Source organism: Emydura macquarii, unplaced genomic scaffold (genome assembly GCF_026122565.2).
Source record: "Emydura macquarii macquarii isolate MOO-44397 ecotype Brisbane River unplaced genomic scaffold, CSIRO-AGI_Emac_v2 contig_587, whole genome shotgun sequence".
Classification (NCBI taxonomy): Eukaryota; Metazoa; Chordata; order Testudines; family Chelidae; genus Emydura; species Emydura macquarii.
The window spans coordinates 2,731,761-2,744,825 of record NW_027130724.1 but is presented as its reverse complement, the minus strand read 5'-3'; the positions used below and the strand labels follow the sequence as shown (position 1 = coordinate 2,744,825).

The 13,065-nt window shown below is 45.5% G+C and overlaps 1 protein-coding gene across 6 annotated transcripts in view; it reads right to left on the bottom strand.

Annotated features, from left to right (window-relative positions):
* Positions 1–13,065, bottom strand: part of RASSF7 (Ras association domain family member 7) — a 125,721-nt gene that overhangs the window by 15,007 nt on the left and 97,649 nt on the right. For all 6 annotated transcript variants that reach the window (XM_067540505.1, XM_067540510.1, XM_067540511.1 and 3 more), the window contains one exon: positions 5,168–5,322. In XM_067540505.1, coding sequence (XP_067396606.1) covers positions 5,168–5,322 — 155 coding nt within the window. The remainder of the gene's footprint in view (positions 1–5,167; positions 5,323–13,065) is intronic.

Here is a 13,065-nt window from a genome sequence, read left to right as displayed (position 1 = left end):
AAGCCCTATCTGTACTACTGCCTCCACCACTGCAGCCGCCAGTGGTGAATTACAAGTCTAAAAACATTCCCTGTGTAGATGAACCAAGAAGACCACATTCATTTTCATGTTGACCTAAGGCAGGATTAGAGCCTGGGTTTGCAGAGAGCCAGGCCAACACCTGACCCTGATGTATTGCTGCAGCCTCCACCTGCTAGGCCTGCTGGATGGAAAGGTTATTAATTATTAAAAGGTCATGAGCCAGCAGGATTTCTGAGAGCAGAAACATTACACCTCAGCTTCAAACATCTTCTGGTGCTTCTGAGACTGAGTCATGAGATTTCTAGCCCACACGGTTTTGGTCCTGAGCACGTTGGTACTTCTCTACTTGCACTTTCAATTAATGATGCAACAGGTGGGGAGGCCTGATTTGCAGCGTCAGATTGGAGGCATATGTAACCCTGGTGGAGGACAAGAGCACAGGTTGATGGAAACTTCAGAGGCAATTTTAAGGAGTTTCCACATCAACAGCCAGGATCGCCACTCACCATTACCTGCAGGATATTCAAACGATGCAATCAGCACAGCTAAAGTTCAGGGAAACTGCAAGCACAGGCTGGGTGACTCACGCTCCGAACATCTACACTGCAGTTAAACAGCACCACAGCCCGACCCAGCTGGCAAGAGCTTCTAATTGCAGTGTGGACACACCCGTAGTCTCTGTGGAACACGGGGTTCCCCACTTCCATGCATCACAGGACAGTTGTGAGGGTAGGTCCATTAATGACTGCAAGGTACTCAGATATTAACTTGATGATAGTCCTATAAACACCCATCTAGACCCCAGAAACTAGGAGTGGGTGCCAGGGGATGGATCACTTGATGATTACCTGTTCTGTTCATTCCCTCTGCACTATCTGGCACCGGCCACTGTCAGAAGACAGGATACTGGGCTAGATGGACCATTGGTCTGATCCAGTATGGCCGTTCTTGTGTAGACAGAGCTAAAGGAAGCTTCAGGTCCAGACAGCCGTCCAGCTACAACCAGGTGATCAAGGAAAGGGGCCATTCTTGACTTGAAACGCCACGTGAGAGGGGATCTAGGAACCACTGTGCTATGAAAACCAGACTGGACAGAGCAGCGGGTGATGGTGCAGCAGCCACCACTTCCAAAAAGCCGTGCTACAGACTGTTCTGATAGCTCAGAGACTGAGTCCTGGCTCATGTCAGACCCTTTGAACCCAAATCTGTGCAGGAAGAGTCCTCTCGTTCCTGCCACAGGAAAGTTAAAACTCTTTTATTCCATTGCAAGTTGTGAGGCAAGATTGGCAAAGGAGAGATTCTGAAATGGAAATTGAAAAGGTTCCTATCTCCAGATTGCAAGGTCCCAGCCACAGTGTACGTGTCAGGCAAGGAGCAGCCCATGGTAAGACTGCTGTCCCCTAGGATTATAAGCCAAAACACCAATTTCAGCCCTTTTGGAGGAAGGATGAAAAAAAATCTGAGCAGCGCAACGAATCAAAGCCAGGGAAGTGGAATGTTATAAAGGCAGCGCTCTTAAAGACCGGTACATCCAAACGGAGGGGATTGGCATAGCTGGAAGCTCATGGGACAGGTATCAAATTAGAATGTTAACAGAGCCTCTCCTTAGTCCATGCTTAACTGCAGTTTTCAAAGTCAGGGTTTTATTATCCTCCTTTGTGCTTGAACTGCTTCATCCCTCTGGGAGCCCAATGATTAGTGCATTGCTGTAGCTTCCATGGCCAGATGGGCAGATGCCAAAGCCAATCTGACTGGCTGAGGTTAGTAGATGTTTATGCAGAGAGATGCCAGACTCCTCTTCCTCCTCCGTTCTAGTAATTAATGCGTTACTCATGCTAACTCTTCCTTCAATTCAGGGTCATTGTCCCCAAACACTCCCGTCACCCATGATGGACCTTTCAGTGCAAACATCCTGCAGCCATCCAAACAAGGAGCTAGCCACAAACATGTGGACAGAGAGAAGGGTAACAAGTGAGCAGAGAGCTTTCCCCACAATTACAAAGACATCCTGCCAGGTGGGATATTATAGATCATATTAATGTGACATTAACTCCTCTCTGGTGCAATTGGTTCTTTTATGACTCAATTTTGGAAAAAAATATACAAGAGTGGAATAGAGGTAAAGTTACGAGTGTATCTGAATTCTATAGGGAGGGGAAGGGGAGAGAAAAGGAATAAGTTAATTGGACAATAACCAGGGGAGGCAGAAGGGAGGTTTTAAAGATAAGTTTGTCAAGAATGCCTTGGGACTAACACCCCACAAAAAGGGAGACACTAGTCTGTCCCCTGCTACAGTTGCTGTAACCTTGGACAGACGTTGCCAAGTCAGCTGCATTCTCTCCTGGTGAAGTTCACAGCCTCCATGAGAGAACAAACAGGTTTAATTCAAACAGAGGGACCTGGATCAAACCCAAAGCTGCCACCATCCCCTGGGAGATCCCCATGAGTCAGCAGTTTGCTGTAGTTCTAAAGGTGGCACATTTCTAGCCACAGAGGAGGGTGCACCAAGAGCACCCCCCAGCCAAGTTTCTCCAGCAGGCACAGCCCTGTGGCAGGCACCAGGCAATTTGTTCAGCTCCATAACAGTGTTTGCTCTGCGGAGCTTCCATATGACTAGAGATTTAAATAAACAGGTGTTGTCCGAAAAGCCAAAGCCAGACCCAGTGCATCCCTGTCCCTGAGTACATATCTATCCTGCACTCCCAGGGTGGGAGTGCAGCTCGCGTAGACACACCCAAAGCAGCAGTGCAGCTAGCCCCGTGAGGAATTCCCCAGGGCTTCCAGGGGAACTTGTACAGTCCCCCAGGCTGAAGTGCACACTGCCTGTGGCTTCACTGCTCCGGGACCCAAGCTAGCAAGATTTAAACTAGCTCGAGTACTTCCACACAAGCTGCAGTCACACCCCAGGACGGCAATACAGACGTACCCTACAGCCCTTCAGAGCCAAGGGCAAACTCAGAGAGAGTGTGCGCAGCTGGGTTTTTTCACAAGCCAACTGAAGCTGGGGTTCCTGAGGCAGGGCTCGAGATTGACTCTCAGTGGTTTCCAGAGAGACGCTGACGTTGGCCCATATTCTCTGCTAGTGGAAAATGGGGCAGCCCCACTGCTTTGAGGTGTACAGCAGCACAGATTGCAGGTGTTGCCCCAAGGAGTGCTGCTGGCTACGGCCATAGGGCAGTCGGGGCGACCATGGCCTGAAATTTCAAGTGTTATTTTGCTGCCATCAGTTCCACTAACAAAACCTTTGTTATTCTCCTCACTCACTGACTTCTCAGCGCAGCGAGCTCTGCTTCCACCACCACCACGCCCTGCTCCCCAGTAGCTCCTGGAGCACAACAGAGCCCGAGCCCTGCCTGACTCACAGGGGTGCTGAGTGTGTGTGAAGCGCTTCTTGATCCTCCAATGGGAGGGGACAGTGAAGGACAGACTATTAGTATGATTACAGGCATTTCTCTTAGAAACCAAATGGCGATTAAAAGGGATCTCAAACTTGCCAGTGCTTTAATTATCCAGGTGCCCCAGGGCCTTCTCCCAGTGTCTAAGGCCACATCAAGGTAGAGCCTTGCAGGCCAGGCTTAGATTCCTGTTCTACTCTGTAAAGTGAGTATGTAATAATGGGAACTCCTCGTTTCACAGCTCAGCTGTGTGCAGTCTTAGATCTGCCAATTCTAGTGACAAAACCCCATGTCTATGGCTGGGTACTGTGGTTAGCCCTGCAGAGCCAACCTGACTAAGCAGGAAGGAGACAGCTGGGTTCTAGTCCTTCTTGCACCTAAAACTGAATCGTTTACTATTGTAAATGGCACGCCGCCATGCCTAAGCAAACCCAGCAAACACAACGGTGTGGCTGAGAACCCAATTACTCCAGGTGGTTCTGTGCAAGATAGAAGAACCTAGCTTGAGCCTCAGAGCCCAGGCTGAACTTCCAGGGCTGGCAGATCGTTTTCATTCTTACCTGTAAGCAGAGCACATGGGAAATCACAGAGATCCTGATTCAGCAAAGCATGGATATCACTTCAAGAATGTGTTTAAGACCCATTGAAATCAGGCATTTAAAGGCTGTGCTGAATCAGGGCCCAAGACAATTAAACAGAATCACATTTTAGAGCGCATGTCAGGATCATTGCCTGATGCCAAGGCAGTGAGGTCAGTCATATTTCGAATACACAGTTTGGGCGGAAAAGGAGAAACAGCTGCAGACACCCTGCCTGTATCCATATTCTGCTGTGCCTTGTGGGACAGCCTTTACTCTTTAGTACAGTCCATGGACAGGCACTGGCCCACGGTGGTTTCTTCTCTCCCTAACTGAGGTGAGTAAGAAAACACATACACCTCTTCTCCTTCACAGAGCTGTAGATGCAGCCATCCAGACAAAGACCCTCACACATCCACAGTTGAACTGAGAAAGGCTGATCGTTTGACCTAGTTCCCCATGGTACTCTTCAGCAATCCCACCCCATCTGAGCGCAAGCTGCGGAGAGCCCAAATGCGGCAGTGCTGAAAGCCATAGCCGTACCAAAGCAATTAAACACTTGTGGTCCCACAGATGATTGCCATGGAAATAGCGTGATGCAAACAAAGATCTAGAGTTTAGCTGTGTCACCCCTGTGGCAAAGACAGCCTTGTGCTTCCTTGAGGACTCCTGCTTCCTCCACCAGAGATTATGATGCAGATGCTGACACAAATTTACTTGCGAAGAGACTGGTGGGAGCTGAGGTGTAGGGAAGGGATTTGGGGTTGGGGGGAGGAGGGGGAATGCAGGACTATTTAAGTGATCTTAAATTTTTTAAAAGGGTTGAAAGTTAAAACCTGTCATCAGTAAAGAACTGGCTTGAGTCAAGCCTTGTGTGTTAAAAGTGTAATAGAGTTCTCAACCTAATCCACCAGGAGGCAGCATTGGACACTGGTGCGAACAGTTAGGACTCCTTGGTTCTATTCCCATCTCTGCCACTCAGAGAGAGACCCCTCAGACAAGTTACTTAATTTGTATGTCTCCGTTTCATCCAGCTCTAAAGTGGATAATAATCCTTGCCCACATCAAAGGAAAGGCAAATTTATAGAAGCACTTTCTCAGGTATTGTAATAGAAATTGATATAGGTCATTAACCCAACTTCACCAGATATAGCAATTCAACACATTACTTACCAATGGCACGTGCCAATGCTATGACCACCTCCTGGCATGTGGTCTGATCCGAAACGCCACACACAACCCGCTGGATACCATCAACCCAAACCTTCAGCTCCATCTCCAAAGCTGCAGGGGAATTAGACTCTCTGGACCATTGCAAGATGGTTTCCCTATAAGGAAAAAGAAACAAGTGCTTGATTTCTCCTGTGCGGTCTGATCTACTGTGCCAGCCCCTGAACACTTCACAACAATCAAATTAACAGATGGGCAAAAATCCCCTACAGAATGGCTGTTAGTCAAAATAAGCAACAAGCAATTTGCTGTGAAGAATGGGAGTTACCCAATAGAACCATATTTCGGGGGCCTAAGACCAGCCACCATTTGATGCAGCCAATTTCAAAGAACTTTAGAAGAACACAAGATGTTTTAAAGGCAGAGAGAACACACTTTTAATGCCAGCATCTCTGTGCGATCATCCCACAGCAGTAAGTAGTGTCTCGTACTTTACTGGACCTAAAACTAGCTGCTTAAAGCCACTCTCAGCTCAGCCCCCCCTTTGCCACCTCAGCCAGCTCTTTGTTCCTCTCCCTATTCCCTGGTTTCTTGTAAAGACAGCCAGAAATTAGTCGGTTTCAAAAGACACTGTCCTGAGTCCAGGATTGGGCCCAGAAGTCAAGAATAGGCTGTTTGTCCCAGTGTAAACCCAGTAACATGGACAGGTCCCAGGAAGCAGTTCAACAGATTTCACTAACTTGCACTTTTCACCCGACAGTCACAGGTTAATCCTGGCTGGAATCTCTTGCTCACAGCCTGTTGTTGTGGCAGCATGCACTGCCACCAGCGAAGCAGGCATACGCTATACTCAGGTTTTAAGTCCTACTACACACAAGTTTCTCTTGCCAGTTTTACAGGTCACCATCCACCCTGAACAATAATAATGGTGAAACTGACAGGTCACAATGACTCCATAATCCTCCATTCACAGGCAGCTTCAGAAAGCACTTAATGTATTAGCTAATAGTTACCCTGCCTCCCACAATGCCTCTTCTTCAAAGCTCCATCCGCAAGGGGATTTTAACCACAGTATACTACATTTAAACTTCTGTGCCCTATTTTAGAACAGCTCATGACCACCCAGACATGGCCAGCCAGCATGACAGAGCTGGACTGAGATCAGAAACAGCGTTGAACATTTTATATTTCTATATGGACTAGATCCTGGTGTATATAGCAGCCATAAATAACTCTGCAAATAAAACCTGCAGCTGTTTTAGTTGCTGTTTGCCAACATTCAAATGGGCAAGGCTTTGCTCACACCACAGGTTAAGGGAAGTTTTGATCACAGAGTCATCCGATCAGAATGCAGAAACCATATCATGCGACGTGGGTGACCAATCCACACAGCTTTAAAACATGGAATCATTGAAAGGTAGGGCTGGAAGGGACCTCAAGGAGTCATCAAGTCCAGCCCCCTGCACTATGGGGCTGGACTTGACGACTGTTAGGGACAACCTAGGTTATTTGTAAGGGATACCTGTAACGGACGACCTAGGTTATTTGTTTTTTGTTTTTAAAAGCTTCCCCTGGAAGCCTATTCCAGAGTTTAACTACCCTGATAGTTAGAAAGATTTCCTAATATCTAATATAAATCTCCCTTGCTGCAGAATAAGCCCATTACTACTTGTCCTACCATCCGTGGACATGGAGAACAATTGATCAGTCCTCTTTATAAACAGCTCTTCACGTATTTGAAGACTTAATCGTGTCGCCCCCTCAGTCTTCTTTTCTCGAGACTAAACATGTCCAGTTTTTTCCAACCTTTCCTGAGTAGGTCAGGTTTTCTAAACTTTTTGTCATTTTTGTTGCTATCCTCTGGACTTTTTCCAATTTGTCCACATCCTTCCTAAAATTGTCACTAGTAAATATTTTTAACAGCTTGCAAACAACTCATAGGCTAAATTTGTTCCCAGAAAGCGACTGAACAATTAACAGTGAAAGTCACTGTTCACAGGGAATTTGGGAGCAAAATACAGGGTTAGAGTTGAATACATTGTTGACTGCAAACACTGTAGCTAGCACTGGCATGATCTGGCTTGGTCCACTTTGGCCAGCCAAAATGGGTTTTGTCTCATTATTTCCTTGTGCTCCCCATCTGTCTGTCTCCACCTGTTGTCTCTTGTCTTAGACTTAGATTACAATCTTCTCAACACAAGGACTGTCTTTGTTCCGTGTTTGTACAAGTGCCTCGTACATCAGGGCTTAGTCTACAATTGGGCTCCCTCAACAGTACTGCAACTAGAGACAGCTGTACATTACTCCCTCAGTGGTAGTGGGTCTGCACCTTGTTTTGATTTATTTAAAGGGTCTGAGGTGTTTTCCTGCTTGTACTTTTAGCTTTAGAAATATGACAAATGTCAAGTCGCATCTCCCTTGTTCTTATTGGGTGACACACAGCAGGAAGCACACCAGCTACCCACATGTTAGTCAACAGAGATGATGTGAGCCATGTACAACAACATTCCTATCAAAACTATTAAAAGAATCCCGAGTGAGCTGCTACCCACACTGGAACCCTAATCAGAAAGCCACTCCATTGGACAACACCACACCTCGATATGTTCCCTTCTGTCAGCCAAAGCAAACTCCAGAAACACGATGCTCAGATATGCCCAAAAAGTTGGGTGGGAGTTGAATCTGATTGGCTAAATGCTTTGGATTCCTCTCTCTTTACACCTATGAAACCGCACACAGGATCTGTATGTGACTAATTCTGGCATCTTAACTATTCACAGCTGTTGCCAGAGAACTGGGAGAAGGCAGGTATAACTAGAAGCATGAATGCTTAAGAGTGTGTGTGTGGGGTTTTTTTGTTTTGTTTTTTTCCTCAAATGATGGCCCACACAAGGACGATGGAAGCCTTGTTGAATGAGGGCGACTCCACTACATCTCTGGCTCTGGTTAGGTGGACAGGACCACCCCAGGAATAGCTCTTCTCTACAGGATTTCAATACTTTCAAGGGCTGAAGTATGAAATACTGGAAGTCAGTCAGGAATTTTTAAAACACCTTGAAAAATAATTGGTTTGAGTTTTGGGAAGGATGTGGATGAGGGAAGGAAGGGACATTTTACAGTCATTAATTTCTATTACAGTAACCCCTAGGGACTCAATGAAAGGTCAATACCCCATTGTGCTAGACACCATACAGACACAACTACGCTGTCTGGGGTAGGGACTAAGTTAGTTTCTTTAGTTGCTTTGGCTAACTCATGGAGAAAGTCACATTATACACAAGGAAGTAGAGTTCTGTTAAAGGCCCCCTTGTCCCTCCAAAAAGAATTTACATCTCACTGGGAACAGGTGGTTTTAAAACACTTCGTGATGAATTCAGGCTGTTCTAACATGGTGTGAGAGTGACCAGCATGGATGGGGCCAAGCTAAGTGGGCACAAGCTGCTGATTTCAGGTCAAGTTAGGATCTTTTACCAAAACTGGACATGGATTTCAGGTTGGACTCAGCTCTAGCCTGGAAGAGTCTCCAAACTCCCTTTAACCCCCATCCACAGCGGACAGAGTACAGACTAAGTTATTACTGGAAACTGGTTCAGACTATTTAAAAGGGACCCAGAACAAGATGGCATATCAGTGGTCTGGAGAGATAGTGGCTGCTGAGTTTTCTCTGGCTATTATTTCTGGCTGAAAATCTGTTTTTTTCACAAGGCGATAATGCCTAGGTGTTTCTGCTGAGAGCATGGGTTCTCATGGGTTAGCTGGATTTATTTCTTCTTTTTATTTCAATTACTCCAACAAATTGGCAACAACTCACTGGGGATTTTCCAGGCAATAACTGACGCAGGCAAAGCAGCCCTCAGTCACTCTTGCCGCCACAGCTGTGGAGAGTAAATGTGCCTGGGACAGGTATTTTCAAAAATGTATTATTTACTCCCAGTTATCTCTACTGGGGAAGAATAAAAAGGCCTTTACAAAAACAGCCTAAAGACATTAAATGGTTTCCAAGGTATCAAGAGGAGCGTGCTAAGAGCCCCTCAGAGCTCAGATTGTCTCTGACAAACTTGTCATTGCAGAGAGTCGCACCAAGTTTATCAGTATTCGAGTGAAACTCACTACTTAATGCTTTACAATGAGACACACTGGGAGGCCATGTCTAGACTCGGAAAAACGTATCAAGTTAGAATAGTGGTTCTCGACCTTCAGTACCCTGATCCCATGTTAGAAGAAAAGGGTTCTGGGACTCCACATCCTTACCATCTATAGCCACAAAAAAAAGTAAAGTCACAACCTCCTGAAAGCTGTTGTGAAGTCCAGGCTGAGAACCTGTGTGTTAATGCACATGTTCTATTATGAGGTTGCCCTTACTGTGTACAAGGATAGTTGTGTTTAAGGCATGTTAACTGGTCCTAGTTAATCTTGGAGTTTGATTTGACAAGATCCAATTAGTGATAACAAGTTAGCATCTTTATGTACATCACAAGGAAGGGATGGAAGTACACAATTTAAATATCTGTGATCACCCAGAGACCATGATACTTAGATGTAAGTGTGCTTTCTATTTTTTAATACATACCCATATGCTTTTGAACCTACACGTTAATGAAGTCTGTATTCGGCTTTTAGCACATTAATTCCAGCTTTCAATTGATTATCAAAGTTTTCTGCAACTTCAACTTTTCCCCACCAACGTAAGAAGGACCCCTGAACAGAACTGTTAGCCACAGACACTGCACAGCTGGCAGCTTCTGAAGATGCTGCTCATCCTCTGCCCATTTCTTGCCTCTCTCCAGGACTGTCCTGCCCTGTTTGATAATGGGTAACAAACTCAGCTCCCTGACTGTGTTGAAAGGGTCCAGCACTCATCTTTAGCAAAGAGTGATAGACTTTACTCTCCCCAGGTCCTGCATATTTGACACTGGCAACACCAGCAAGACATCTCCTTTCAACTCCAGCTGAGTGGGACTGGGTGAGCAGCGGATGACATCCACTGGGATGGCAACTGTAGTGTACACACATCCCTTAAGTCCAAAGCAACTCTTTGCATTATCGACATTCCCCCACACTCACACCAAAAAAAAAAAAAAAATCAACCCCCATGAGCCCCAACTCCCTATTTCAGTGGATGCCTTTTAAAGGTCAGGTAAGTAACCAGAGGGATTAAGTGAGAGAGTGGGCCTTTTCATGGCTGCCTTGATTTACAAGGTTATGGCCACTGTTAGTATGTGGAAGAGGGTGGGAACAGCCTTCAGGCAAGCAGCTTGTTTGAATACATCACCGAGTGTGGAGGTGGGGTAGTCTTGACTACCAGAACAAGGGAGGGATCAGCAGAGCTGGGTTCATTCATGAAATGGAGAAAACAACGCACAGCTCTGACTCCAAAGAAATCATCTCAGTGATGGTGTGGTTTCTTAGAGCTCTCACCCAAGGACACGTATACCTGGTCATGCCAATAGAGTGACAGATGCGTGTTGCAGCGGTCAGTAGTCTAGGTCTCCGCGTAGGGCAGGTTTTACAAGGGCCGAAGAGGAGTAGGGTTTCATATGATGTATTTCATTTCTGATTTTCTGGCAGAAGCTGCCCCCTTCCTGTTCAAGACCCAGATTCTCTGCCCAGTAATGGGAGTTTTGCTGGTGACTTTAATGGAAGTAGGACCTGACTCACTGTGAAGTGGTTTTCCACCTCCCTTTCCACTCTCCTATAGTTCCAGTCTCCATACAGTCTCTTTCTCACTTCTGCTGAGGTCCCTCTTTCACACACTCATTTTGTCTGAGGTAGAAAAGTGTCTCCATTTCAGTTTCACCTTAACCACCTTCTAGAGCTGGCCTACTTAGGTTTGAAGTGTGTCTCATGGACTCTAGTTTGTGTGTGATCATTGGTTCTTTATGCGGTAAGCTCGGTCTTTGTTTTGTACATTCTCCTTTAGCATCACGGTCCACTAGCATGAAGACTACTAGGGAACTGATAGCTACCTAGCTTGCTGTGGTTTTTCACCTTCTTTCCAGTACGCAGTATACAGCATGCTCACTAATCCTTCACTAAATTGGCTATTGTAATTCCCCACAGCCAAGCAACCGGAACAATCCTAAAACTTAAAATGACTTGCCATGGATTTTAAATATTTGGACCTGCACCCTTTATCATGTACAAAAGCAGGCCTGAAAGCTGAGTCCTTTAACCCTTTCCCCACCCTGCATTTGCTTTTTTAAACCCCTAGAAAGTCAGCTCTGGTCTCCCCTGGATTTGCTCGGAGGGCCGATGGGCTGTCTTTGAGAATGTACCTGGTTAGATTACAGAACTACTCAAGATAGTTATGTCCAAAGCAGACTGCGAAGAGTTACAAAGGGATCTCACAAGACTGGGTGACAGGGCAACAAAACGACAGATGAAATTCCATGTTGATAAATCCAAAGTAATACACATTGGAAAACATAAGCCCAACTATATATATAAAAATGATGAGGTCTAAGTTAGCTGTTACCACTCAAGAAAGATCTTGAAGTCATTGTGGATAGTTCTCTGAAAACATCCACTCAATATGCAGTGGCAGTCAAAAAGCTAACAGAATATCTATCCCTTTCCTAATGATACCCCATAATAAGATAAAACATTGTATTGCCTCTTTATAAATCCATGGTACACCCACATCATGAGCACTTCATGCAGATCTGGTTGCCCCATCTCAAAAAAGATTTCCAATTCCAGTATAAGGTACAGAAAAGGGCAACTAAATTGATTAGGGATATGAAAAAGCTTCCATATGAGGAGAAATAAATAAGACTGGGACTTTTCAGCATGGAAAAGGGATGACTAAGGGGGACATGACGGAGGTCTATAAAATCATGACTGGTGTGGAGAAAGTGAAAAAGGAAGTGTTATTTACTCCTTGTCATAACATAAAAACTAGGGGGTCACCAAATGAAATTAATAGGCAGAGGTTTAAAAAACAAACAAAAGGAAGGATTACCTGTTCTGTTCACTCCCTCTGAACTATCTGGCATTAGCCACTGTCGGAAGACAGGACATTGGGCTAGATGGACCATTGGTCTGACCCAGCATAGACTTTCTTATGTTCTCTCACACCTTAACCTAGGAGGCTCTCAGACTGGATTCTATGCAGAGCTGGCTGCTCATATGATGCTGGCTCCTTCTCATTTCCAGCTCTACCAAAGGCCACTAAAAATAGTTTCTTAACATGGCTTTTCCACATGAGCCATCCCTTTAGTTGCCACAGGCCTATTACTCAAATCAGCAGGAGGGCAAGGTGTCCACAGGACAGTCTTTCTATTAATACATGCTGCATATAATGAATGAGTGCATGAGAGGAGGGCCGCATGAGGGAACTAGATGTGACAGACACTCAGCATTGGTTAAAAGTGAATCTCTAGACCGTCCTTCCATACAAAAAGCCTTAAAAACAATCCAATATAAAGAGACTGCTAGGACTCAAAGGAACAAGGAGCTGAGCCCAATTTGGGCAGCAGACCTAAGATGAGGATTTGTTGTATTCCTGCAATACCTAGTGGCTCCAACTAATATCAAATCCCTACTGTGCTAGATGCTGGATATACACCAGTAAGGGATAATCCATGCTCCAAAAAGCTTACAATCTAAATAGATAATACATGACCAGCGTGAGGGCAAATAGAGGCACGGAGAGGAGAAGTGACTTGCCCAAGGTTCTACAGCAAGTCAGTGGCAAAGTGGGGAATACAATCCAGTCTCTCAACTCCCAGTACAATGCCTTATCCACTGAAGCCCCACTGCTTCTGAGATGATTCCTTCCACTCTGTCACACTGCACTTCCTCTTCCCCTCCCTCCACAATTGTTAGGTCAAATGAGTTTCTGTCAAAGAATCATCATACCAGTGATGCAATAAATGGCAAATAGGAAATCAGAAAAAATG